The following is a 26,602-nucleotide window of genomic DNA, read 5'->3' as shown; positions in this document are numbered from 1 at the left end:
ACGGTAAAGCTGGTTGAAACATTTGTTTAGGACTCCCAAATTTGTTGTCCCTCAAGTGCCTCTAGAGGATCGTGTTTGCTCCCCCCCCCCCCCCCCCCCCCCCCCATCGACCCATGATGAGAATCTGCTTTCCACTTCTATTGAAAATGAGACAAGACTGCGATTCTTTCCGAACCAAAGAAGAAAAAGAAACACAGGACAAGCAAAGAAACCCGGTACAGTTCATTGTTTGATGAACCATTTCTTCGCTGCATTTCCATGGAGGAAGACAATAGCAAAAGCGATGACTGGCTTCTTGGTGAAAGGCGGCAAGACAATGGTCATGAGGTCGGGAGATGGGAATTTTTTTTCATTGCCATACACAGTTATGTTTTAGGTCCTTTGTCAGCTTTAGCCTATGCCTTAGCTTGTACAGTTCCACTGTTTGTAACATTCACAAGTAATAATAATAAAAATGGGTGTCCCTGTTTTTGACAGTAATCTTGTACTGTTTTTTTTTTAATGTGTTTCAAAGTCTGGCGGGCTTCTTTAAATTGCCGATCCCAGCATCCATTTACAATAGTCATGTGATGGTCACTGCACTGCCCTCCCTGATATCATTGAGTTATTGCATCTCTCTTTTCAATTTTCTCTGCTCGGTTGTGATGGAAGAGAAGAAATCAATTGTTAGAAGTTTTGGTGTTCGAAGTCGACTTAAGAGTTTGAACAGGCAGCAGGGGAATGATCCAAACTAGATTCATACCATGATTCTCAATCAGATCACTTGCATATACACAATTGGAGGCAGAAGCAGAAGACAAACAGCTTTAACAAAAGTTGCAATATTAATTAGATTCACATTGTCGAGAATGAAAGAGAAGAGAGATAGAGATTAGACTACATAGCAAGAGTACAACACACTGTTAAATCAAAACGAAAGAGCAAAAGACACAACAACAACAACAACTCGAAACTATACAAAAAGCTACTCGAAATGTTCTCCCTTCACTGTCGGAATGGTCACATTAAAATGGGGAGGAACCGAATCAAATAGTTGAAATCATCATTCTTCTTCTTTTTAGTTGGTTACCTAGTCTCTTTACAGTAAAGAGATTTTCTTTTAATCACAAGAAGGCGCAACGGTTCTTGTTCTTTTTCTTCTTCTTTTTCTGCTTTGGTGGCTGAAGCACCACTTTGATGGCTGCATCAAACACTGCCTTCACATTCTGCAGAATCCCACAACGTCAGTCTCACAACAAGAATATATGCAAACAATGAGAATCAAGACAAGCAATATATTGTATGTCTTACCTGCTGGGTCTTTGAACTACATTCAATGTAGACAGCAGACCCAATCAGTTTCTTCAGCTCCTCTCCCTGCATCATCATTCATAACAACATCAAGAACTGGTAATCATGGCAAGACTAACCGTGTTACAAGATTACAACAAGTACCTGGTTTGTAGTGATGGGTACAGCACCAGGATGATCTATGAAGAATTGTTTGTCATCTCGAAGGTCTGCAAATACATACAAAACTTTGTAAGAAAAGTTTAGTAAAATAAAAGCAATATAGCATGGTGAGTTGAATCAGGAAAGAGTTTGGTTACCAAGTTTTGTGCCAACGAGGATGATGGGAACACCAGGAGCATAGTGCCTCAGCTCAGGAATCCACTGAGAGAGAATAGGAGCAGAAGAATCAAATTAGACTAATGTTTATTTCACTCACCACACACGCCAATGTTTGATTATATAAGAAAATAGGCAAAACCTTTTTGGCGATATTCTCATAGCTAGCCTTGCTGATGAGAGAGAAGGCAAGAATGAAAACATCAGCGCCACGGTAGCTCAGAGGTCGTAACCTGTTGTAGTCTTCTTGCCCTGTTTTCAAACAAAAGACTTAAGTCAAGACACCCCGAAACAAAAAAAGTGTGTTTGAATGTTCAAAACCGGTTTAAAGAAGACAGATTATTAACCAGCTGTGTCCCACAAGCCAAGATTGACGGTGTTCCCATCTACAACCACATTAGCACTGAAGTTGTCGAACACAGTTGGCACATAGTCCTGTCACAATTTTACAGATCTTATGTTAAAACTATCCTGATTGTACAAACCAAACTTAAAGCGATTTATTAAAACAAAAAATTACAGTGGGGAAAGTGTTGCTGGTGTAAGAGATCAGCATGCAGGTTTTTCCGACAGCACCATCTCCGACAGTAACACACTTTATGAACCTTGACGCGCTCATCTCCTCTGCTGGATCGAAAAAAGTTTCCTCAGATCTTAGACATTCTGCTAACAACCAAAAAGCTTAATTCTCGCCAAAATCGAACTCGCAAGCTTGTGAATCTCAGAAGCACCAAGAAGTTGCAGAGGACCGGACAAAATTTAAAAATGGATGAGAGAGAGAGAGAGAGAGAGAGAGAGAGAGAGAGATTGATGACTTTGATGATGACTAAAGAGAGTCGTTACATTACAACTATGTGCCAGCTAAGATGCATATATACTACACCCCCTTCCTCCTACTTTATTAATATTTTTAATTTATTACTTTATTTATTCACCACTTGGTTTTGTGTGTTTATTTATTTTCATTTGCAAATTTGAATATCTCTTTTTCTTTTCTTTTTTATGTCACGGGTTTTTCAATTTTTGAATAATACAAAATGTCATGAATGTTTTGTATTGCTCTCTATCTCTTCGTTTTATTTGTCTACGACAAGAGTACAAAAAGACATACGGGATAGAGACTTTGTATTATAGCTAAATATGGATAGGCGATAATGGAAATCTATAATCATTGGATTTGGCAACTATCACCAAGAACGTGCTACTTAGTGTTACAGCACGATTCCTATATATCAATCTCTTTTCTTTTTCTTTCTCAATTCCTTTAGGATTACGAAACATAGGCGACGAGAGTCCAAACTCCAAAGGGACGTGCCTAACTCTAACTAACCCAACCAATAACGATCCTCCATGTCACTGAATGTCCCATCATCAAATCATACTCACACCAGACAGTAGCTTCGTTGTTGAAAGAAACAACTCAAGAGGCAAATATAACAGCTCAAGAGGAGATTAGAAGAAATGATTAACCAAAAAATATATAGAGGAGAAAGCGAGGAAGATATGAGCTAACCAAATCATTGTATCTTGAGAAGTTAAGCTTAATACATCTGCCTGCCCTTCCTACCAACTATACACCAACCATTAACCCATCCCACTTTTCTTTATTAACTAACTCCATCTCAGTGTTATTTTAAAATAATATTTATATAATATCATTATACTAATAACCATAACTCTGCAAACTATCAACGAAAAACATGAATTTGCAAAACTTAAACGTGATCGCTATTCTCATTTTTTCAATAAGCTGGAAGATAAATCAGAACGTTTATTGGCCCGGTAATTTTCATGAAACTCATTTGAACTATGGTTAACATAAGGCCCATTATGTTTGTATAAAACCATCTTATATATTAAAACAGAAATCACAACTTTGATTAATGTGTGATTTTTTTAAAAATGAACCTAATAGACATATTCCTAGAAAGTCATGTTACATTTAATCTCTAATCTTATCATTTAAATTTTGGATCTACAAGAAATTTTTATTGGGCTATCAATAATTGGATTTAACCAATAAATGATTCATTGGATTTGTAGATAGTATAAATTAAATAAATATAATTTAATGTCGTAATATTATACATCCATATGTTAATTATTTAAATATTTATCGATGTTAACTTTTAAAATTATAAAGATTTTTTTTTTTAAATAACAAAAATCATATTATCTAACAATGATTAATCTTTACTAACTTAAACCAATGAAAACAAATTTTAAACTATATAGTTTATTTTAAAAATTAAACAAAAACTAAATGTTTAATTATTATCTCGATAATATAAATCTATGAAGCGAAAAGTTTAATTCTTAAAAAACTTTCTAAATTTGTAAAATGTTACAATATTTTTGAATATGACAATAAAATAATATTTTACTAATCTTTATATATATAGTTACGATTTTAATAATCTGAAAATATATATATAGAAGAAGATACAAATACATGTGAAAGTTTGATACAATCTATTCAATGAAAAAATATACTGTAAACTTATTATGTTTTAAAAATTGATAGACACATCTTATATATTAAAACATAAGTCACAACCTTGATTCATGTGTGATTATTTTCTTAAAATAGACTCTCACTAGAAATCAGTTATCATTCATTTATTACTAATAATATGGATTAATAATATATCATTCCTAATATAACATCGACTCCTAAAAACCCGAATTGGTTAACAAACTCACCTTGATTCATGTGTGATATTTTTATTTGGATCATCATTTAAATTTTTTATTAAATGTATTTCCTTAATGCTAATATATAATCTTTTAACTACTTGAATCATAATATAATTTGATGTCTTTTAATTTAAATTATAAATATATATATATATATATATATTTAATTTTTTTAACAAATGTGTTGAAAGATTATAACAATATCTTAATTATCAAAAATTGTATATAAATATTTTCACTAATTTTGTAATTAATAATGAAATTAATGTTATTATACATTAATATATATATATATATATATACTAAGTTATCTTTTATAAAATTCACAACCATTAAAAATTTATGCTAGAAATATAATATGTTGGTAGAATGGGTTAACATTAGTAAATTAGATAATTCATGTATAAAATAAACTTATCTTAAACTTTATATATATATATATATAGTTATTATCTTAAATGAATAAATATAAGAAAATATTGATAAAGAAAATATAGCGCTTTGAATTACGGGTCAAGATCATAATAATTGAATAAAAAATAATTTTAAAATATATATATATTAAAAAATACCAAATATATGTGATGATTTGAAATAATCAATTAACTTACAGCATGAAAACTATCAAACTGTTATATTTAAAATAATTATATATAAACATTTAAATATGTAAGTAACTTTAAAAATATATTCTAATTATGTAAAATATATATAAACATGAAAATTAATATCCGCACGGTTGTGCGGGTCCAAATCTAGTCTTATATATTAAAACAGAAGTCATGACTTCTCTTCATGTGTGATTTTTTAAAAAATGGACCATTACTAGAAATTTGTTATCATCCATTTATTTTTAATTATATGGCTTAACTTATATCATTGCTAATAAAATGACTCCTAGAAAAAAGGCTTGGTTAACGAACATACATTAGAGTACTTAATATATTATAATTAGATCTAGCTTCGTATGATTGACATATTATTCATAATCGAATCCACCTATGAAATCGTATACTTGCATTTTAACTATTTCATAGACCAATACGAAGCTGAAACTGTTTAAGAGTTCTGGTATTTTATACATGCTGTTCATGTAATAAACGTAACCAACTACCTTCAGTGTAAACCATATTTGTGGACAGAAGATACATAATGTTCTTCGTAAACTACTCCCCCATTCACCTTACATCCTATTCATCGTTAACTACTCCACCATTCACCGTTAATGGTTCATAAAACCTCTGTTTTAGATTTTTGTAGTCATTTACACATTATTTATACATCAAACCTGTTATAATTCGAGTTCTTTTGTTTGAACCTGTTCAACTGAAAAGAACCATCAAACCGGTCTTATCATATCGAGATCGAGCCAACACATCAGCTGGTTTTATCTTTAAAACAGATATAACACTGCTAATATAATTCATTTAAAATTCAAATCATGGTTTTATCTTTAGCAACAAGAATAACAAGATTTTATCGTGTGATATTCTGTTGCAACAATAACGGGGAATGCCAAAACTAAGATTATATCTAAACCAACTAATTTGAATAAACTAAGATTCATTAAAAAGGATATTCTTAACTTGATGATCGAATGATTAATCTGCTGTAGACTTCTCATGTTTGTTTCCTACATTTTTGCTATGAAATTTCGAAACAGCATCTTTACTTGACTACAATTGATATCATTATGATCAAGATATCATTATCTACGATATAACTAACCATAACAACCGGCACAAAATTGACTACAATTGATTTTATTCTTTGCGAATAAATTCATGGCATATTCTCCCTAAATACCCTAACAAACTAAATATCCTATCAATATATATATATCGATCGTGCGGAAGTTAAGCTCAACCATCACCTAAACTTAATCAGTTTGAGCTATGTCTATGATCCAAGCATTTTCGTTATTAAAAGACGTCAAGCCCTACAAACAAGGCTGGCGAGTCCAAGTTAAGTTGCTTCACTCCTGGAGGCAGAAAACAAATTATGGAGGAGATACCCTTGAGATGATCTTCGCAGATGAAACTGTTCGATTATTTTTATATGTTTTATTTTATCACTTTTGCAATTGTTTTTGTACTTTACATTATAAATAACTATGTACATGTTCTAAGTTTTATGATCGGTTTTGTTTCAGGGTGTTAAGATACACTGCTCGGCCAGGAAGAATCTCATAAAAAAAACAGAGAGTAAAATACGGCTTGGTGAATGGCGACTCATTGACACATTTACAGTGTCTCACGCGAGAGGACAGTACCGTCCCACAGACCATATTTACAAAATGTCTATCATTGAAGACACCTCTATAGACCAAAGTACTTTTGAGTGTGATGATCAGTTTCTGAATTTCCCACCTTTTGAAAAGATTGGAAATGGAACTCTTAATACTCACTTCCTGATCGGTTAGTCAGTCAATGAGATTTTTTTTTCATAATATATGTATATTGTACTAATATTAAGCAATTAATTATTTGACAGATGTTGTTGGTCAAGTTTCCAGTCTTCGTGACGTCCAAACTGTCCAAGTTGCGGGGAATGATAAGAAAAAAGTTGAATTTCGCTTAATGGACATCAAGTCATGTGAATCAAGATATGTACTTTGATTACACTATATATTATATATACTTTCAGTTTAATTTTTTTACAATACCTTATTATTTCAGGGGTGAAAGCATTGCATGCTGTTTGTGGGGTAAATATGCAGAACAACTTGAAGAACATCTCCAACAAACAAATAATCCTAATATGGTGTGCCTGATCCCCTTTGCTAAAATAGGGTTTTACAGAGGTATTACAAATATAGATATAAATAATTTATCCTTTTACCTTTTGTATATTTATATTTTTACATTTTATATAATAAATATTTACTAAATGTCTTTTGCTTATGATGTGTAGGAGATGTGCAGATAACCAATGCTTTTGATTCATCCCTCATTTGTTTCGATCATGATTTACCTGAATGTCTCACTTTAAAAAACAAGTAACCACGTTGGAAATATTATATTTTATCAAATACGTAAAATTTTTCTGCACATCTTAAAAAACGGTTTTATTTATTTTTTTCAGTATGCCAAATGATGAGTTTGCTCTTGCTCTAACGGCTACAAAGAATGACAAGCGTCCGATCAAGGATCTAATTGATGATTGGAATGATGTTGGTATTATATCTATCTCTGAAATCATCACAGCAACTCAGGTATCTTTTCTGAAATTCTAATTAGCATTATATGTACCAAAGTCATCATTTTATCATTTCTAAAACTATTTATATGTTTGTAACCTTAGGAGGAGGATTGCAAAATAATCTGCTCAATCGAATCTATTGATACGGATTGGAGCTGGTTTATTTTTGGTCATGTTAGCCGGAACAGGTGTAACAAGCGTTGCATGAGAATCAAATCGAAGGGTGGTGGTAATTTGGCTCCAAATGAGAAACCAATATTCTGGTGCACAACATGTCGTGTTAATACCACCACCGTAACCCCACAGTTAGTTTTTGCTATCCTTTAACTATATATTTTTTTTAAAAAACAATATACATTTACGTTTCAGATTGGTGATGATTTTGGTTGGAAATGAAACAGATTCAAATTGCATCTCACTGTCAAGGATGACACCAGTACTTGCAAACTAATGCTTCTTGATTCTGTTGCTAAAGTCGTTGTGGGCTTTGAGGCTAAAGATATTTGGGATGGTTCCTATGAAGAGGTTATAAGAATTTATATTATCATAAATATATTTTATATACTTCGTCAACTTATATTCATCTTTTTTCATTACAGATTGAAGATCCAGATATTTTGCCTCAAGCTATAACAGATTTGGTTGGAAAATCTTTTTGTTTTGGTCTTACTCTTGGTTCTGAAAATGTTAAAAATGGATCAGACATCTTTTTGGTTTCACAAGTATGGTCTGGTGATAAGATTCTCCAACTCGAGTCCAACTCTGAGCCTATTACTCATGTTAGCTCTGGTTCATCAATTATGTCCGGTGGAGAGGTATATTTTCAATATATATGAAATAATAAAATCACGTGTATTATATAAAACCATTATTTGTTGTTTTAGATGATTTTACTGTTATTTGGAATGTGTTTTTGTAGTGTGATAAGGTTTCTATAAAAGAAAAAAACGAAGCAAGTTCATCAGAAGGTTCTTCAACGCCATTTTCAAAGCGTAAGGGAAAAGATCAAGTTGATCAGACTTCAACTTCCAAAAAAATGTGCACCAAGCTGGTGAAGATGGAAAATATTAAAGATGATGATCTTAATGTTTAGTATTTTTATTGCTTTTAGGGTTTTTTAATTACTTGTGTTTTTTTAATAATGTCTGTTATATCATAAAACAGACACTTTGTTTTCTTAGTTTTACTTAATAATTGAAGTCTTTTTTAAATGTGGTTTGTTTATTTTGAACATCCAACCAATATTAAAAATTTTGGTTGACCAATGGCAAAACCTAATATGGGAAAGCTATATGAACCCGCCCTATGTTATCTAACCAGACCAGAAGATTTACTCTCTAAATTTTGTATATGTTTCAAACTTACTTGGCAAAGACGTGTATTAGAGTCCGGCCCTTTTTTGTCCAAGTTCCCAGAGCCACCATACATTGCCAAAATATTATGATCTCTGAAACAAAGCTAAAATATAAAATATATTCATAAACACAATATTTTTGACTAATAAAATATTGAAAGCAAAATAAGTTTACTATAGTACACTATGTATTAAATTTGAGTATTTTTGTGATCCTTAAAGAATATTAGTACATTTTCATATCTAAAAACATATGTCGAAAATAATTAGGAGATTCTTATAGTTTATTTTAACACACTTGCTACATTTTAGGAACTAAGATATATGGCTAATATCACAATATTGCTACATTATAGGAACTAAAAATTATCAATTTTCACTTCCAAACTCTGATTCATCGTCTTTGCTCTTCCATATCATATTGAGCGAGACTTCAAAAATAACTCAGGTGCAATTTTAGAACTAAACTATGTAACCATTGATTTGTGTTTTGTATAATTTGTGAATGTCAACAAACGTAGTTTGCAGGCACAATGAAAAGAAAACATAGTGATCCGCCTAATCAAAGGAAGGATTCAACACAACAAACAGAGAATAAAAGGCTGCAGAGAAAACAAAACAGTGTGAATTTTGAACAAGTCGACAGAAATCAGAACAGAAAATCTATCAGAAGTCAGGATGTCCCTTTGTCTTATGTTTTTAAGAGACTGTTACAGGATGTTGTATACATCCCTACTGATGCTGCTCCACCTAGCAATCAACAGAAATTACAAACTCCATGTACACCAAGAAACATAAGCAAATGCTTAAAAAGTAAGGTTCAATATATTTACTTCTAATGATAATGTTTTGTGTGACCCTGTTCATTTGACTTAAACCAAGCATTATATGTTTTTCTTCAGTAGGTGTGTACAGTGGGACTGGCCAAGCTTCAAACGGAAGTTTACAGAGAAGTTGTATCACATCACTAGCATGTAAGTATAAATATTAGTACTGAATATACTATCAATCGCATATATTGAATGCTTTAAAATATATTGAAACTACTGACTCCATGTACACCAAGAAACATAAGCAAATGCTTTAAAAATAAGGTTCAATATATTTATGGTTTGTTTTAGTGTTCTGTGCGACCCTGTTCATTTGACTTAAACCAAAGGGCTATATGTTTTTCTTCAGTAGGTGTGGACAGTGGGACTGGCCAAGCTTCACACGGAAGTTTACAGAGAAGTCAAATCACATCTTAACCATGTAAGTATAAATATTAGTTCTGAATATAGTATCAATCGCATATATATAATGATTGTGACAAAACTTCCGTTTTTATCCTATTAATGTGCTAGACACATCTGGCATCAGAAAGAGACCACGATCTAGCTTACCACACAACAGCCATAAGAAAAGTTTTATAAGTCGTCTTGATGAAGATTTGGCGTGTGATACAGTCCACACCTCGCAAATGAGTGGTGATGAAAGTGAAGATAATGGGAATTCAGTAGCAACAGAATCTGACTTTGAAGGTTATATATTAGCTTAATTTGTATATGTATATACGCTGTAATAATTTGTGATATTGTATCTGTATTAACATTTTGTGTTTTATCTAAATGTAGATATATTTGATGAAAATTTTCAACCAGACTTTTACTGTAGTTCACGAGAAAACACCGATTCGGAATCGGAACCAGAAATCAAAGTTGTTGACTTAACCATTGACACAGCTCCAGATACCATGGTTAACACTAACAGAGTTAAATCTCTGGCAGCACTTTTTGAAGAAGCATTTCGTGCTACAGAAAAGGCAACTAAAAAGGCTGTACCAAAAGAAGATGGTAATAAACAGCAAGATACTAAAATCGAATTTGTTTAAATAATCACTAACTATTTTCTTATTACCATCTACAGCTTATATAGATGAAGGGGATGCAACTTACACATGTTCTTATTGTGGAGCTATTATGTGGTTTGGTGAACGCTTAAATAGGCGTCTGAAAACACCCAATCCTAAGTTTTCTCTATGTTGTATGCAAGGACAAGTGCAGTTACCATTACTAAAACAACCACCAGAAGTTCTTAAGAATTTGCTGATTGGAGATGATAAATTAAGCAAACATTTTCAGAGAAACACAAGAGCTTACAACATGGTCTTCTCATTCACTTCACTTGGTGGAAAAATTGATAGATCTGTTCGAAAGGGAAAAGGGCCAAACATGTTGGTACTCCAAGGTGAGAATTACCATTTAATTGGTAGTTTACAACCACCAAATGGAAATGATGCTAAGTTCGGACAGCTTTATATCGTTGACACTGAAAATGAAACAGAAAATAGAACAAAGGCTTTGAGGTAATTATTTCAATCTGCTTCTCTCCCTAATTTTATATTTGTTTACTATAATTATTAATCTGAACCGTTGTATGTGTTATTTTTAACAGCAAAAGGGGTCAAGCGAAAGCTTATAAAAAAAGTGATGGACTTAAGAAAGAGATCATCGACCTTCTGATAAAGATGCTGAATGAGACCAACCCTTACGTTAAACAGTTCAGATCAGCAAAAGATCGTTTCACCATCAATCCTAGAGACTCTTTTCATATGAGGATAGTCAGTGATAGAGTAAAGGATGGAAGAACATATGACACACCTACAGCATCAGAAGTTGCTGCACTGATTCCTGGAGATTTCAATCTGGACATGGATAAAAGAGATATTGTTCTTCAACAGAAATCAGGGAAGTTGCTAAGGATCGATGAAATACATGCTTCATATCTTGCACTTCAGTATCCTCTTTTATTTGTACATGGAGAGGATGGTTTCAGACTTGGAATAAAGAAAGGTGTTACTAAAGCTACTAAAAAACTAAAAAAGGAAAATATCAGCATGAGGCAGTTCTTTGCTTTTCGTTTGCATGAACGCAAGAATGAGGCTCATACTATCCTAAATTCAGGAAGGTTGTTTCAGCAGTTTGTTGTGGATGCCTACACAACTATAGAATCCAATCGCCTACGCTATCTGAGGACTCACCAGACGACTTTGCGTTCTGATAGTTATGACTCTATCAAGCAGTCAGAAAATGCGGGCAGGATTGATATGGCCGAGCAAGGATCTTCGTTTGTCTTACCAGCTACGTTCACTGGTGGTCCTAGATATATGAAAAACCTTTATCTGGATGCAATGACTATATGTAAGAATTTTGGTTTTCCAAATCTTTTCATCACTTTTACATGCAATCCTAAATGGCCAGAGATCACAAGACATCTTACCAACCGCAAGTCAAAGGCAGAGGACAGATCAGACATCATTTGCAGGATGTTCAAAATGAAACTGGATTCATTGATGGATGATTTAACTAAGAAGAATATCCTTGGCAAAACTGTATCCTGTGAGTTAAATATTCAGCTTTCTTGATCATATGCTTTTATATTTTCAACTATATACTAAACCAGTGTTTGTTGTCTGATCGTTGCAGCTATGTACACGATTGAATTTCAGAAGCGTGGTCTACCATATGCTCACATTCTCTTATTTATGCATCCTACGGCCAAGTTTCCCACTACAGATGATATTGACAAGATCATTTCAGCTGAGATTCCAGATAAGTCTCAAGAACCAGAGCTGTACGATATTGTCAAGGATATGATGATTCATGGACCATGTGGGGCTGCTAATATGAAATCTCCTTGCATGGAAAATGGGAAATGTTCTAAGCTTTACCCGAAATCATTTGCTGATAAGACAACAGTGAGTAAAGAAGGATTTCCGATTTACCGTAGAAGAGAAGATACAGATCGTTATGTAGAGAAGAGTGGAGTGAAATGTGACAACAGATTTGTTATTCCTTATAACAAGAAACTATCTCTACGTTATCGAGCTCATATTAATGTAGAGTGGTGCAACCAGACTGGTTCTATAAAGTACTTATTTAAGTACATTAATAAAGGAAGTGATCGTGTGACAGTAGCTGTGGAACCACCGGATCACATGGTTGCAGAGGCGCTTGGTATTCCAGAAGGAGAAGTGGACCAAATCAAAAGGAATGAATTCAAAGAGTTCTTTGATTGCAGGTATTGTTTTTCAAAATCTTTATATACAATTTATATTTTAAAATATCATAACATGATATAAAAAACTAATAAAATCTGTTTTTGATTGGTATTGTAGATATGTTTCTGCGTCTGAAGGATCATGGAGAATTTTTAAGTTCCCCATTCATTTCAGGTCAACCGCAGTTGAGAAGCTTAATTTCCATCTTCCAGGCAAACAAACGGTTATTTTCAAAAAAAAAGACAAGCTGGAAGCAGTGATCAGTCGTAAACTCATTGAGAATACAATGTTCTTAGCATGGTTTGAGTTGTGTATAGTTGATGATCTGGCTAAAACTCTAACCTATGCTCAGATTCCTAACTTCTTTACATATTCCAAGAGCCAGAAGAAGTTCATAAGACGGAAAAGGGGATTCAGTGTTGGCCGAATCAACTATGCTCCACGTAATCAAGAACATGCTTATTATCTCCGTGTGTTGTTGAACTATGTGAGAGGTCCTACGAGTTACGATGACATCAAAACATTTGAAGGTGTTGTTTATCCAACCTACAAAGATGAATGTTATGCTCGAGGATTGTTAGATGATGATCAAGAGTACATTGATGATATTCTAAGGAGAAGCTATGAAAGCACATGAGCTGAACTAAGACAATTGTTTGTTATGATGCTCATGAACAATAGTTTATCTGGGCCAGAGGACGTTTGGGAGAAGACTTGGGAATGTCTTTCAGATGATATTGAGCATCACAGGCGTAAAACTTTCAATAGGCCAGGTAGTATTATTTTACTATTTTCGTTTTGAATTTGATGTTCTAGCAAAATGTTACATACTCCATCGTGTCTTTTTTTTAAATAGTTTAATTTCTTTTGTAGGACTATTGTTAAGTGACGATGAGAAAAAGAAATTCGCTTTGCTGGAGATTTAAAAGCTTCTGAAGCGTTGTGGGACTTCTTTGGCAAAATATCCTTCTATGCCACAGCTAGCAAAGACACATAGTAAGGATTCAAATGTGTTGATATTAGATGAGAGAAGCTATGATCGTGAGGCATTGTTAGAAACTCTAGATAGAGATATTCCAAAGATGACTACAGAGCAAAGAAAAATATATGATGAAATCCTAGATGTTGTTAACAAGGAAAGAGGTGGAATGTTTTTCGTGTCTGGATTTGGTGGCACTAGGAAAACTTTTCTCTGGAAATTACTATCTGCAGCCATTAGATCGCGAGGAGATATTGCTCTTAATGTTGCATCGAGTGGCATTGCTTCTTTGTTGTTACAAGGTGGTAGGACTGCTCATTCAAGGTTTGGGATACCACTTAATCCAGATGAGTTTTCTTCGTGTACTATGGCTCATGGATCCGATCAAGCCAATTTGGTGAAAGAGGCATCACTGATTATATGGGATGAAGCCCCCATGATGAGTAGGTATTGTTTTGAGGCACTAGATATAAGCTTATCTGATATTATTGGGAAGCAGAGCGACAAGCCTTTTGGTGGAAAGGTTGTAGTTTTCGGAGGCGATTTCAGACAAGTGCTCCCAGTAATAAATGGAGGTAGTAGAGCTGCAATCGTTATGGCTTCAATGAATTCTTCGTATCTATGGGAGCATTGTAAAGTCCTGAAATTAACTAAGAACATGCGATTATCATCTGGTGGTTTGTCAGCTGAAGAGTTGGCGGATCTAAAGGAATTCTCTGAGTGGATCTTAAAGGTTGGTGATGGTACACTTGGAGAGCCTAACGATGGAATAGCTGAGATCGAGATCCCCTCTGAATTTTTGATTACTGATTCTGATGAACCAATAGAGGCCATTAGCAAAGCAGTGTACGGAGATCCTTCTTCATTAAAAGGAAACAAAGAAGCTAAATTTTTCCAAGAGAGAGCTATTTTGTGTCCAACCAATGAGGATGTTAACATGATCAATGATTACATGTTGGATAAGCTGGATGGTAATTTTTTTATTTTCACTTTTATCGTGATTGATTTTAGATCCTAAATATACTGTTTCTTATATACATTAACTAAATCCTATGTTTTGATATTTTTTTAGGTGAGGAAATGATTTATCTCAGTGCCGATAGTATTGATCCTACTGATACAAAAGCGGTGAATGATGAAGCACTTGACTCAGATTTTCTAAAGAATATTAAAGTGTCTGGATTGCCGAATCATAGACTTCGCCTGAAAGTTGGTTGCCCAGTTATGGTTCTCAGGAATGTTGATCCTCCAGAAGGGTTAATGAACGGAACAAGACTACAGATTACTCAGCTGATGGAATTTATGGTTGCCGCTAAGATTATCACTGGATCTAATGTTGGGAAGACAGTCTATATTCCTAGATTATTGACAACACCATCTGATACGAGACTGCCTTTCAAAATGCGTCGAAGGCAATTGCCTTTAGCTGTTGCTTTTGCTATAACAATAAAGAAAAGTCAAGGGCAGTCTCTTTCAGAAGTTGGACTCTTCCTACCTAGACCTGTGTTTTCACACGGACAGCTCTACGTAGCTATTTCTAGGGTCACGTCGAAGAAAGGGTTGAAAATTCTTATTGTGGACAAAGATGGAAAACCTCAGCATAAGACTGTCAATGTTGTTTTCAAAGAGGTTTTCAATAATCTATAAGCCAAGGAGTCATGATGAGGTATTTATTTAAGCTCTCCATCATTTACTGTTTATTACTATATGTTAAGATCATAATTTAAAAATATCTTTGAAACGTGATGTGTTTTTCAGATTTATGCTAAGGATGAGAAGAGAGGAGGAAGTTCTTTATCGTACTTGAGTTTCTTTAAGCTGTTTTCAACTTATTTACGGATTTGTATTGTTTTTGATATAGCTTATCATTTTTCTCTACATTTTCTAGATGTTAAAACTATAGCAAAGAAATAAAAACAAGAAAACCAACATATGAAAACTTCAATCAACTCACAGCAACAAAACAATAAACCAATGAATCTGTTGTACATCACTTCTTATCTAACCAAACCACTTAGATATACTAGGAAAATGTAGATGGTTCTAATCTAACGGCTGGTTCCCTTCTTATCTAACCAAAACACTTAGATATACTATTCATATGATAAATGGTTCTAAAAAGCTAACCCGACTTATCGAGTAGTGAGAGTCAAGTGGCTGAGTTATGATGGAGTCTTTTCTACAATTCATTGTTATCAATATCATTCCTGAAACAAAGAAATATTGTCTTAGTAATTAATCAATATTTAATCTACTTTAAGTACTTAATCTTAGTAGTTAATCTATATTGTCTTAATTATTAATCAATAAAAGTCTGGAAAAACAATTTGTATAGTTCACCTGCTGTTTCCATGAATTAAGTGACAAGTAGCATGATTATTCCAGCACTTGGTGATTTCCATCTAACATTCTTCAGTTATCCGATAAGCGGAACTGCTTTCCTGCAACAAAATACACCAAGTAAAAAACATTTCAAAGCTCAAATATTGGTTGTTGAGATGGCGATCATTAACAATGGTGTAAAAAACATTTCAAAGCTCAAATATTGGTTGTTGAGATGGCGATCATTAACAAAGTGTAATGATCCTTGCCTTTCCTTGGAGCCTCTTTACTATCGACCTCACATTTTTGAATCCGCGCAAACGCGTCCTGCGAAACAGTTTGTATAATATATCTGTTAGCTTGACGAAATATATCGGTTGCGCACAAAATGTTCAATGACGAAATCAATCGGTTGTGCAGTTCGAGAAATTAATATCTACACCTCGCAATATCATTCCTCACGACTGGACAAAAGTTTCTCTGCACAACTAAACCATGTACGAGACTTTCCAGTGGGTAAGATGTTGAGCTCTGTTTCTTGATCTGAAGATCATTCGACAGTTCCTCTGCATTATAATGAATTTGCTGGTATCTTCCATTTCCGTTATCGTCAAGATGATTCTCTGCAGAGTGAACAAAACAGAGCTTAAGAATATGAAACAGAGCTCAACTGTTTTATATTTCTTCATTAACTTGAGATTATCCTACGCTGAAGCTCCAAAACAGATCAATATCAACTGAGTATATTAAAGTACCTGTCTATTTTGAGCTCTGTCTCTGTTATTCCTCTCCCCCGAACACAATTGAGGTTCCAAGACTTTTATTGAACAGATTTTTGATCTCAGGAACTAAGCTTGATCACCCAGTAACCGATCTTCGTTGTTGCTTCTCCAATTTCATATAAACGCCGATCTGTATGATTCATTTAGAATCAATCAGTTTGTGATTGAACATAACAAAACCCTAAAATCATCTAAAATATAAAATCGGTAGTTAGATAAAATTAAAATAAACTCCAAACCTTTGTAGATAAGAGTTAGTTAGTGATGATCTTCAAAAACTTTTTCCGTTTAGATTCAAATGAAAAGTGATCTGTATATATGTTTAACGATTTGCTGAGAAAGACATAAACGAAGACTGAGATCAGGTTTGTGAAGACATTAGGAATAGTCGCGTGTATTATCACAAAAAGTTTGTTTTGTTCCCGGAAAAAAATAGGTAACTAAAATCTAATGGACTCATTACTTGGATCATAGACTATAGTGGCCCATATTACAATCTCCAATTTAATCTCTGATTTTTTTTTGATTTTTTAATTTAACTCAAGAAGATAAGTTATTAAAAATTTGAGAAAAAAAGATTCTAACGTATTTTTAAGATATATCTATAAGTCATTTAAAATATATGTCAATGTTATTTGTTGAATAAAAGATAGTTCATTTTTGTGTAAAAATAACAAAAACAAAATATATATTTCATTGATTTATCTTATAATTATAATATAAGAGATATAAGTTTTATTTTGTTTGACTTCAGTTTTTTGTGAAATGTTTCAATATCTTTGAAAATACAAATAATTCTATATGTTACCAAACTAGATTTTAAAAAATCATGAGTTCAATAATCAAACACTAATTCAACAAACAAAAATATATGTTTGATTTCAGTTTTTGTGAAATGTTTCAATATCTTTGGAAATAAAAATAATTTTATATTTTACCAAACTAGATTATAAAAATTCATGAGTTCAATAATCAAACACTAATTCATCAAACAAAAATATATAAAAGAAGATACAAATACATGCTACATTTAGAAATGGTTAATTTGATGAAAACAAGAAAATGTAATCACATACTTACTTTTGAAAAATTCATATACACATTTGAATATACATCATTTTCGACATAAAAATAAAATGATTATATAAATAAAAATAAACCGCGCGGGTCCAAATCTAGTTATGCTTAAAATCAAATGACAGCAAGCAAAAAATAGTTAATCTAGAGACTTTACATACAATGCAAGGAACTCGAAACCAAACAAGTGTTCTTTCTTGAACCCTAGGAGAAGAAACACCCAAACCTCTGGTCTCAAGAAGAAGTTCTCCACTGAAGCTCAATCTGAACCCGACCATTCTTGGAATCGATCAGATGATACTTATCGTTGATTCTCCGATTACTCACCACATCAGCAAGATTAATCACTACGTACCCAAGAGCTTCCTGATAAACGAAAACCACTCAATCAAGTTCTTGTTCTAGCTCAAAAAATCAAAAGGGATTCAAAAACATCAGATCTTGTGTTAATACCTTAGATTGAATCAAGCCCATTCGTGAAGAAGTACTTATGACTTCAACGTGAAGCTTGTCGTTTACGGGAGGCTCGTCTAATGGAAACTGAAAATCTTCATCCCATCTCGGCTCTCTATTCTTCTTCACACGCTGCAAAATCAAACAAAACATGTTTCAAAAAGCACAAATGTTGATGTCTTTAAGATATGAGTTTAAAAGAGTAATTTATCACACCTTTGTTTTACGTTCTTCTCCTTTAAACAGCAAACGAACGTAAGGATTCGTGTGGTATTTGCCTTCTAAATCTTCAGCTTCGTGAACAATAACCACAAGCAATCCACCACCAGAAGGTGTGCCTTCTGGTGCTTTCTCTACTGCATTTGGATCATCTAAGTTGTCTGGAATGTTATCTTCCTTAAAAGGTTTATACTCCACTTCCACAACGAGCTGTCCACGCGATTTCTCGCTAACTGGCTCGTTTGGTTCCATGGATTTCAACAGCTCAAGTGTCATGAGTTTTGGCTCCTCTGGTGTAAGGTCTTTAAGTGGAATCACATTCATTCCTATCTTATCATGTTTACCAACCTGAGACGTTCAAATGAGTGGTTATTACCTAAAAATGTGAATCTTGAGACGCAAGGCAGTTTAGAAAAAGAAGTTATTGTTACCTGTTCCCAGTCATAAACAATGAGGTGCAATTCTTGGCTCTCTGGATCTTTAACAACTAAATCGAACTCTTCGTTCCACTCAGGGTTTAGATTGCTGTGTTTAACAACTGTCTTCTTACCAGGAACTCTGTCTCCAGAGAGTGTTAGTTTCACATAAGGGTCTGATCCACCGAGAAAGTCTTTCTTCTTAAGCTTTATTGCCTTTATGACATTCACGTTAAGCAATCCAACAGGCTTCTTCATTGCACTGCACGTCATGAAACTCAATATTTATCAGTTACTCAATAGTAGTAGAAGTGAGACTTTAAGTAGGAAACAACAAAACTTACGTAGAAGGATCCATGATCTGTACACACAAAGTCTTTGGCCATAGGTACATGTTAGCAACCTGATCTTTAATGAGTTCCTACAAGTTTTTGCAGAGTTTAGTATCAACAAATAACATTTTTTGATGTTAAAAAAAAAACAAATAACATTTTGGTAGGTGGGAAAGGAGATGATACAGCTTTGGAAGCGTCATACCTGGACAAATCGGTACAAGCCAGGGATTGCCATCACATCTGCACCTAGTAACTTCAGTCCAAAATCTACTTGTGGCTGCACAAAAAAATCACATTTTAGACTATATGTCTGTGTGTAAGGTGCTATATATAATAATGTAATCCTTTTTGGATTTAGACCTTATCCATAAGGGAGACAAATATGTTGGCAAAACAGGGGAATGATGGAACCAATGGCTTCAAAGTAATCCTTGGGGTAGCATAGACTTGCAAATCAACCACCTGATAATACAATTTTGCAAGTAATCAGAAGAAAAAATGTATAGGCTTTTCTTGGAGATGTAATGATCAAAAACATACCTGGACAGTGGCTTTTAACCCAAATGCTTTAGCTGCAACAAGTATATTGGGGTTCCCAGCCCACTTTACTGACAACTCCATGATTAGCTCTTTGTTATCAGTTGCATAAACTTTCATTCCTGCAATGAGAGTGAGAATCAAAACATATAAAAATGGAAGAAGAAGAAGCTGAACAATGTGTAATTATGAGTGTTGATAAGGAGAAACCTTGGAAAGTTGGTGGTAGTGAACCCAAAGTGAGCATTTCAAATTCAACTGAATCTATTTTGTAGTTTGGAATTTGTTCAGCAATAATTGGTTTTGCAATAGACTTTGCCATATTAGAAATAGCCTGAAAACGTTATAAGATACATTGTTTATAGGAATTAAGGACTCATGAATGCAAAAACATGAACGCTAAGAAGAAGAAGACTTTACCTTGTCTAGATAAGGCCACATATAGCCAATGAGCTTGTTAAGCCAGTCAATCTTCAGAGAGAACAACAGAGAGACTTTGTTACAAATAATTAGACCATATATATATTACTCATATATACATTTAACTAAGAGGAAGTTGAGAAACATACACGATCAAAATCTGGATTTTTCACCCACAAAGGTATTTCAGGGAACATTTTTGCAATAGCTTCTGAATCTAACTCCATCAATGGCTTTATCTCAGGATCCTGATCAGTGAAACAATTTTATAAATAAACAAAATAGAAAACAATAAGAACGTTTCTTTATGATCCAATAAGAACATTATAAGTATCAGAACATCATGCATGCATGAAAAAAATTGTCAGTACAATAGATGTATTAAACAAACAAAAAAAGAGTTCGTGACAAAAAAAAAACAAAAAAAAGAGTGATTAATTAAACCAAAGAGTTGAGAAGAAGATTAGAAGATGCCTGAACATCGGTAGATTGGTGATAGATGAACAAGTAGTAACCGATCAAGATTCCGATCGTCGTTCCGAATCCGAAACCAAACGTACCCAATATTGTGCTGATTATTCCCATATCTCATTCAAAGTCCAAATCTCCTGGAGAAAAAAAAGAAAGAAACTCTTTACTTAAAACTACAACAAAATGAAATCGAAAAAGAGGAGATCACATTGATGGGGGATATTATAGTGTTAATAAATAATATTGATTTAGCTGTGTATTTACGTTATAAAAGTGAAATCACAAAAAAAAAAAACATAGACACATTACTATTTTTCTTTACGTGAGAGAAATTAATCACAGAAGAAACTTTCAAGAGCGTTATGTACGGAGTCTCCCTGTAACGTCCATTTGTTTGGCTGGACTTTAGAGCACCCGCACTAGGTTGGTAGGAGTCCTTAACAATGTTTTTTAGGAGAAAAAATATTATAATATTCCTTTTTTAGGTTTCTGTGCCCCATAAACCTCTTGCATAACGACTGATTCATACGCAAGTTCGTTAATGTTCGCGGGCCCCACTACGCGTGGCGGTCCGCGATTGGTCAAATTTTTTTTTTTTTTTCGGACGAAAAAAGAAAAAAAAAATAAAATATTCCAAAAGTTGTTTCTTGGTTATCGAGCCGTCGGTTATGGGTTGCGGGTGCTCTTACAGTTTCAGTGGAATCGATCGACAAATAAGGATTTTTGCTGTCCATTTTATCATACCTTTGCTTCAACTTCTCGTTTCCATTTTCTTGCTTAATCTTCTATATTTATGTGTAGTATTTTTCCTCTTCTTGTCTACTATACTATTACTAGTTTGTTTTAAATTTAAACAAATGTTAAGTAACTTATGTCCATAGAGATTTGATCTAAAGGTCCAAAAAGTTATTAATTAAAGAAATGTTGAATCTATAATACAGATGAACAAACCTTCTTAATTTACTATATTAAACTACCCCATACCTTTGGTTAATACCAGGTTTGAGTGCTTGAACTTTTATGGTGTAGGAACTGTTAAAAGTATATCAACTCTTCATGGACCAAAGCTTCATATCAATCTTTAAAGTTTGTGAAAAAATCATTTTTTTTCTTATATATGATCTATTGATAAGTCGTGACTAAAATTGCCGACCACTGAAGAATTTTCATATACTAGACAACTATAGTTAGCTAAATTCCAACTTTAAAATATATTTTGTAATGTTAGCCGTCATCAGCAGTGAATTTTCCTTTTTCTAAAATGGAAAGAAAATTCCATCGTTAAAGCTTCAATGCTGCGGATTGCCTCAAACGTTCAAATGGTAACATTAAGAAAATTGTAATGTGTTGATAGATAGTACGTAGTGTTGTAAATGAAATGTTGGGGAAATACTTCTGTTATTATTACTGTCGACCAGAAGGTCCATATATATACAAGGTATTAGACCGTCATAAGGTCATGTTTATCCTAACAAGATAAGGATAAGGATAAACACTATGTTACAGATATACATGGAATATATACTAGATAACACATAGTCTCTGGTTGTCTTTATCATGTCCTGGATTGGGCCTGCAGTACGGGCTGGTCCATGGTCGATCATCATTTGATTTATAACACTCCCCCTTGATCGACACATCCGGTACAGGTTCGTTGCATGCTTAATGTTGCCTCATTAAAACCTCTCCTGAAAAACCCCAAAACCAATGTGGCAAAATGGGAAACCAAAGACAGGAAAAAGAGTACAACACATGAACTCCCCCAGATGAATGCATCACTGTAGTAGACACATTCCCATCTGATATCCGAGTCTTCTTGAACGTTGAAGTTGCCTATGACTTGGTGAAGATGATCAGCTGGATTCTCCTTGAATGAGCTTGTAAGTCTTGGATGAACTGATGGTGCTTCAAACGGTGCTCGGATGGACTTTATAATCTGCAATAAAACTTTACTTGCTGGTCCTTTTTCATGTCCCACGGATTCTCTTTGGTTATATGGCTTTCCCAAAACGTGGACATTCAATATATATTGAGTCATAGACCCAGAACACATACGAACAACTTTACTTCATATCTTTCGTTCATTCGGACTTATATCTCTTCGTATGTGCCAATGGCTTTATCCATTGTAACCAATCATTCTTTATTTTCTTTTGTCGATCCATGTTGAGCTATAGACCTTGTCTAAATTCATTCATAATCATGAGTGTCTAAGGTCATACCATCAATAATTATTTGCTGCAATGAAACTCATCACACAATGAATTCGCAGTCATACACTCATGTCCTTTGTACATGGTTATCGATCTTTTCTTGCTTTAGCAATGCTTATAATCATTAAGCCACGACCAGACATCCTTCTGGTCACTATCCTGGTTTATGGTTCTCACTTAGGCGTGCTGACACACACACACATGGCTATGATTTTTCTACAGACTTTCCATATGTAAAACATAGTCTGTTTAATCAATCGATAACTTGTATCATTGAACCTTTGAACCATTAAACCTTTTTCTCTCAGTTGGTCTTTATTATGATCACAAGGAATTATAATATTTTCTGTATGGACTGACTGTACTAAGTAAATACTTAGTCTTTCATATTACTTACAGCTGCTGTATATTACAATCCATAAACAACTTAGGAACAAAGCTTGTTCTATGAGAATTTCTTTCTTATATTTCTATGGTACGTTGATACCTTTATCCAGTGATCCATTTGCTGCTTACTACACCATTATTTCTTTAGTAAATATCCAGACAAAATTAAACTTGATTTTCTGTAGTAGCATCCACCATATATGAGCATATCTCTTTATAAATTGTTTCTTGGTCCTTGTGTAATCAAGCTATACTTGAACGTTATTTAGAAGGAACATGGATACACTATACCATGTGGTCATGTCCTTTAATCTCACGAAATTTCTTATCTCACAAGATCCATTCACTGGTTTCTTTCTTAGATGACTTTTCTGTATGTACATGGTTACTATGTCCATCTGTCTTATAATTACTTTGAATTCTTTGAACACCCCACGTCCCTATATAGGTTTTATGAGTACTCTATGTGGGTTCATGATCTTCAGGTTATATCCTTCAAATCCCAAGTACTACAATCTTTTATGAGCTCTTATGTATGTAAATACATCTTTGGTGTTAACACTCTTTATCTTTAGTTTCATACTGTTCCAGACATGATCTAATTAGATTTTGAGATCTTATTATCCAAGACCTTTATACCTTGCAGTTTGGCGTCCCAAACTACATGGTCTGGTACCTTAGATGTGTGGTTGCGCAACCTTATTTCTCTGTCTGAACTGGTTTCTCTTATGAACTCGGATTTGTACGATTCTGAGCACCTTTCATTACTTTCCGAGGTTCCTTATTATTTGGAACTTATTTGTTTATCTCTAATAGACATTGTAGCAACTTGATTGTGTCTCTTAGAGATCAAATTCGTGGTGCTTAAGCTGGTATGACATAGTCATTTTTTTCTTTTCGGGTCAGTGTGTCTGGCATATATTTCTGCTAGCTTTTATATCTTTTCATCATATTCTTTTAGAACGTCTAGATCATTATCTTTGGTCTGAGGATCTTGCCAAGACAACTATGGTTGATACCATTATATTTCTCTTTTCCTCTTTACTCTTTATCAGCCTGATAACTTTCTCCTTTCAAAGTTGGATAATCAGATTACTATCTTTTGTAATCTGTGTTCTTGGCCACTTGATTAAATCATCCATGTTTGGCACAAGATACATTATAGTTTCGTGGAGGAAGTCTTATTTATCTAATATATATTCCCAATCCTCATCTGAGGTTCCATCTTAAATGGCACACATATATGTGGTGGAATATTTGTATTTTCTTAAGATGGTTTGTGTATATGTCTGGTTTATGACCCTTAATCATTCAGAGGTGGGAATGTCTATGCTTACATGTATGGCCTGATGTAAATCAATATTTATATACATTTAGTCCTTAAGCTTTAGGCTGGACGTGGGTGATGTACCATTAGTGAGAGCTTTAAAGCTTTCCAGCCGTGTATATTATGGTTGTAAACCATGGAATCCGAATTTATGATATGATCATGGACTGTGGGTTTTAGTCCTCTCTCCCCCTCATGAACATACTCATAATTTCGTAGTGCTTAGGACAGTGGAGCCTTAATTATTTTAGTGATTTTCCCTTTTGTGTACTTATAATACATTGTGAGATTTTACTGGATCACTTTTGTGCCTTAATTAATTTTTCATCATGTTTTGGATCAAGATGGCTAATCTGGTCATGCCATAAGTGTTTATTTCGTGGTGAACCATACTGGTTACCATGGCTTTATGCCTCTTTCATACTGATCCTTAGCATAGAATAAATCAGTAGAAAATATGGGTATAGGCATTCATAATGCTTTTAGGCGATTTTTCAAAAATCTGAAAGGAATCATATTTTCTTTGCTCACTGGTTCAATGTAGAAAACATTGAAATTTTTTTTTTCTTTATAACTCAATGGGTCTGAATAATTTCGTGTCTTTTGCCATTGTCAGTACCAATTAATTGATTTCAAGTGATTGTAGGAAGGTAAAGTTGAACCCATACAATCAAGATGAAGTTAAATCTATGCGAGAAATCAATCTATCAGTGAACTGACTCATTAGTCTACACCCAACAATTCATTTTATGTGATTGCAGGAAGGTAAAGTTAAACCTATACAATCAAGGTAAAGTTAAACCATGCATGAAATCAACTATCAGTGGACTGATTATCCTTTTATTAAGGTTTTATTTGTTATTTAATCAAGAATCATCAAGCAAGACCAAGCAAGATAATATATAAAAACAAAATCGTTTTTATTATTTCAATAACATAAATGAATAACAAATAAATCAAATCAGATATGAAAACATAAAATCAGAATGTCGGAAAATTATTCAATGTATAATCCGACCTCATGGTCCATGAGTGTCCACTCGGAATCCTCCTCAGATCTCTTCTTATCAAATGTGGTTTTATTAGCTTCAGGGATTTTCATCTCACTGTCTAGTACTTCATAATATATCTCCATGATGTCATTAAACCGTCTGATGTTATCCATCCTTTTCTGCTTCTTTTGCTCAATGTCTAATAAATATGAGAACATGTCATAATAGGTGGTGAAACCTTTGGCCTGATGTGATAACATAACTTCCTCTGAATGGAATGTGTCACGAGTTTTGTTTAACAAATCCTCGTTTGTTACCAATTCACCACATAGTCTAAGACTATAGGTGATTCTCATAAGATCAGAGTGATAATTGTCCACGGATTCATAATCGTGGAACCTTAGAGCTTCCCATTTTTTCTTGGATTCGTGCAACAATGGCTCACAGAATCTAGAATTCAAAAATGACCAAAGATTATGAGGATCATTAACATATCCAAACTCGTCTCTTAGGTCCTCACAGAGATGGTGTCGCATAATCATTATGGCTCTGTGTCTTTCACACGCAAGGGTGTCATTGCCATACTTGATGCACTTCCCAAGTCCTCTAGACTTCAAGACGGCTGAAGTGTTTATAGCCCAATCAAGATAATTATCTCCAGAGAGATCAAGGGCTTTGTAATCTGAGGGTATGAAACTCACTACAAGAAAACATATTTTTTACGAGGGCGGTATTCGTTGTAAATTCGTCGTAATAGGGGCTTTACGACGAAT

The 26,602-nt window shown here is 33.8% G+C and overlaps 6 protein-coding genes across 6 annotated transcripts; 3 read left to right on the top strand and 3 right to left on the bottom strand.

Annotated features, from left to right (window-relative positions):
* Positions 1-805: 805 nt before the first annotated feature.
* LOC106431131 (rac-like GTP-binding protein ARAC4) lies at positions 806-2,459 on the bottom strand. The gene is made up of 7 exons (XM_013871945.3): positions 2,129-2,459; positions 1,956-2,043; positions 1,751-1,860; positions 1,590-1,653; positions 1,435-1,499; positions 1,291-1,356; positions 806-1,205 (listed from the first exon to the last, which is right to left on the bottom strand). Exons 1-7 carry the CDS (start codon positions 2,225-2,227, stop codon positions 1,104-1,106), a joined length of 594 nt encoding a protein of 197 aa, XP_013727399.1. The 5' UTR covers positions 2,228-2,459; the 3' UTR covers positions 806-1,103.
* A 4,606-nt stretch (positions 2,460-7,065) lies between these two features.
* On the top strand, positions 7,066-8,599 carry LOC106448486. The gene is made up of 7 exons (XM_013890366.1): positions 7,066-7,108; positions 7,219-7,303; positions 7,390-7,519; positions 7,609-7,811; positions 7,908-8,031; positions 8,106-8,321; positions 8,426-8,599. The coding sequence occupies exons 1-7, from the start codon at positions 7,066-7,068 to the stop codon at positions 8,597-8,599; spliced, it is 975 nt and encodes a 324-aa protein (XP_013745820.1).
* A 1,720-nt stretch (positions 8,600-10,319) lies between these two features.
* Positions 10,320-13,825, top strand: LOC106448487. The gene is made up of 9 exons (XM_048766910.1): positions 10,320-10,380; positions 10,474-10,692; positions 10,766-11,204; positions 11,294-12,237; positions 12,325-12,919; positions 13,017-13,111; positions 13,217-13,493; positions 13,581-13,672; positions 13,773-13,825. The coding sequence occupies exons 1-9, from the start codon at positions 10,320-10,322 to the stop codon at positions 13,823-13,825; spliced, it is 2,775 nt and encodes a 924-aa protein (XP_048622867.1).
* Positions 13,826-14,945: 1,120 nt separating this feature from the next.
* LOC125591730 (ATP-dependent DNA helicase PIF1-like) lies at positions 14,946-16,208 on the top strand. Its single transcript, XM_048766476.1, has one exon. The coding sequence runs from the start codon at positions 14,959-14,961 to the stop codon at positions 15,523-15,525; it is 567 nt and encodes a 188-aa protein (XP_048622433.1). The 5' UTR covers positions 14,946-14,958; the 3' UTR covers positions 15,526-16,208.
* Positions 16,209-18,047: 1,839 nt separating this feature from the next.
* Positions 18,048-21,240, bottom strand: LOC106449785 (synaptotagmin-2). The gene is made up of 12 exons (XM_013891481.3): positions 20,914-21,240; positions 20,589-20,687; positions 20,440-20,490; positions 20,230-20,353; positions 20,023-20,141; positions 19,843-19,944; positions 19,685-19,759; positions 19,492-19,568; positions 19,163-19,409; positions 18,729-19,079; positions 18,513-18,644; positions 18,048-18,425 (listed from the first exon to the last, which is right to left on the bottom strand). Exons 1-12 carry the CDS (start codon positions 21,022-21,024, stop codon positions 18,294-18,296), a joined length of 1,620 nt encoding a protein of 539 aa, XP_013746935.1. The 5' UTR covers positions 21,025-21,240; the 3' UTR covers positions 18,048-18,293.
* Positions 21,241-25,834: 4,594 nt separating this feature from the next.
* On the bottom strand, positions 25,835-26,371 carry LOC125591965. Its single transcript, XM_048766909.1, has one exon. It carries the CDS (start codon positions 26,369-26,371, stop codon positions 25,835-25,837), a length of 537 nt encoding a protein of 178 aa, XP_048622866.1.
* Positions 26,372-26,602: the final 231 nt, after the last annotated feature.

This window comes from Brassica napus, chromosome C8 (genome assembly GCF_020379485.1).
Source record: "Brassica napus cultivar Da-Ae chromosome C8, Da-Ae, whole genome shotgun sequence".
Lineage (NCBI taxonomy): Eukaryota > Viridiplantae > Streptophyta > Magnoliopsida > Brassicales > Brassicaceae > Brassica > Brassica napus.
This window is presented reverse-complemented; position numbering and strand designations above follow the sequence as displayed.

Excerpts from the sequence above, each read along its gene's own strand:
- LOC106431131 (XM_013871945.3), bottom strand. The coding sequence starts at position 2,227 with ATGAGCGCGTCAAGGTTCATAAAGTGTGTTACTGTCGGAGATGGTGCT. Across the intron at positions 1,861-1,955 it reads TGGCTTGTGGGACACAGCTG|GGCAAGAAGACTACAACAGG; the intron begins GTTAATAATCTG and ends GTTTGAAAACAG. Across the intron at positions 1,206-1,290 it reads GTAGTTCAAAGACCCAGCAG|AATGTGAAGGCAGTGTTTGA; the intron begins GTAAGACATACA and ends GGGATTCTGCAG.
- LOC106448486 (XM_013890366.1), top strand. The coding sequence starts at position 7,066 with ATGGTGTGCCTGATCCCCTTTGCTAAAATAGGGTTTTACAGAG. Across the intron at positions 7,304-7,389 it reads TGTCTCACTTTAAAAAACAA|TATGCCAAATGATGAGTTTG; the intron begins GTAACCACGTTG and ends TATTTTTTTCAG. Across the intron at positions 8,322-8,425 it reads CAATTATGTCCGGTGGAGAG|TGTGATAAGGTTTCTATAAA; the intron begins GTATATTTTCAA and ends GTGTTTTTGTAG.
- LOC106448487 (XM_048766910.1), top strand. The coding sequence starts at position 10,320 with ATGAGTGGTGATGAAAGTGAAGATAATGGGAATTCAGTAGCAACAGAA. Across the intron at positions 12,920-13,016 it reads AAAGAGTTCTTTGATTGCAG|ATATGTTTCTGCGTCTGAAG; the intron begins GTATTGTTTTTC and ends TTGGTATTGTAG. Across the intron at positions 13,494-13,580 it reads TTGTTAGATGATGATCAAGA|TTTATCTGGGCCAGAGGACG; the intron begins GTACATTGATGA and ends CATGAACAATAG.
- LOC125591730 (XM_048766476.1), top strand. The coding sequence starts at position 14,959 with ATGATTTATCTCAGTGCCGATAGTATTGATCCTACTGATACAAAAGCG.
- LOC106449785 (XM_013891481.3), bottom strand. The coding sequence starts at position 21,024 with ATGGGAATAATCAGCACAATATTGGGTACGTTTGGTTTCGGATTCGGA. Across the intron at positions 20,688-20,913 it reads ACCAATCTACCGATGTTCAG|GATCCTGAGATAAAGCCATT; the intron begins GCATCTTCTAAT and ends TTCACTGATCAG. Across the intron at positions 19,080-19,162 it reads TTGTTTATGACTGGGAACAG|GTTGGTAAACATGATAAGAT; the intron begins GTAACAATAACT and ends TGAACGTCTCAG.
- LOC125591965 (XM_048766909.1), bottom strand. The coding sequence starts at position 26,371 with ATGATTATGCGACACCATCTCTGTGAGGACCTAAGAGACGAGTTTGGA.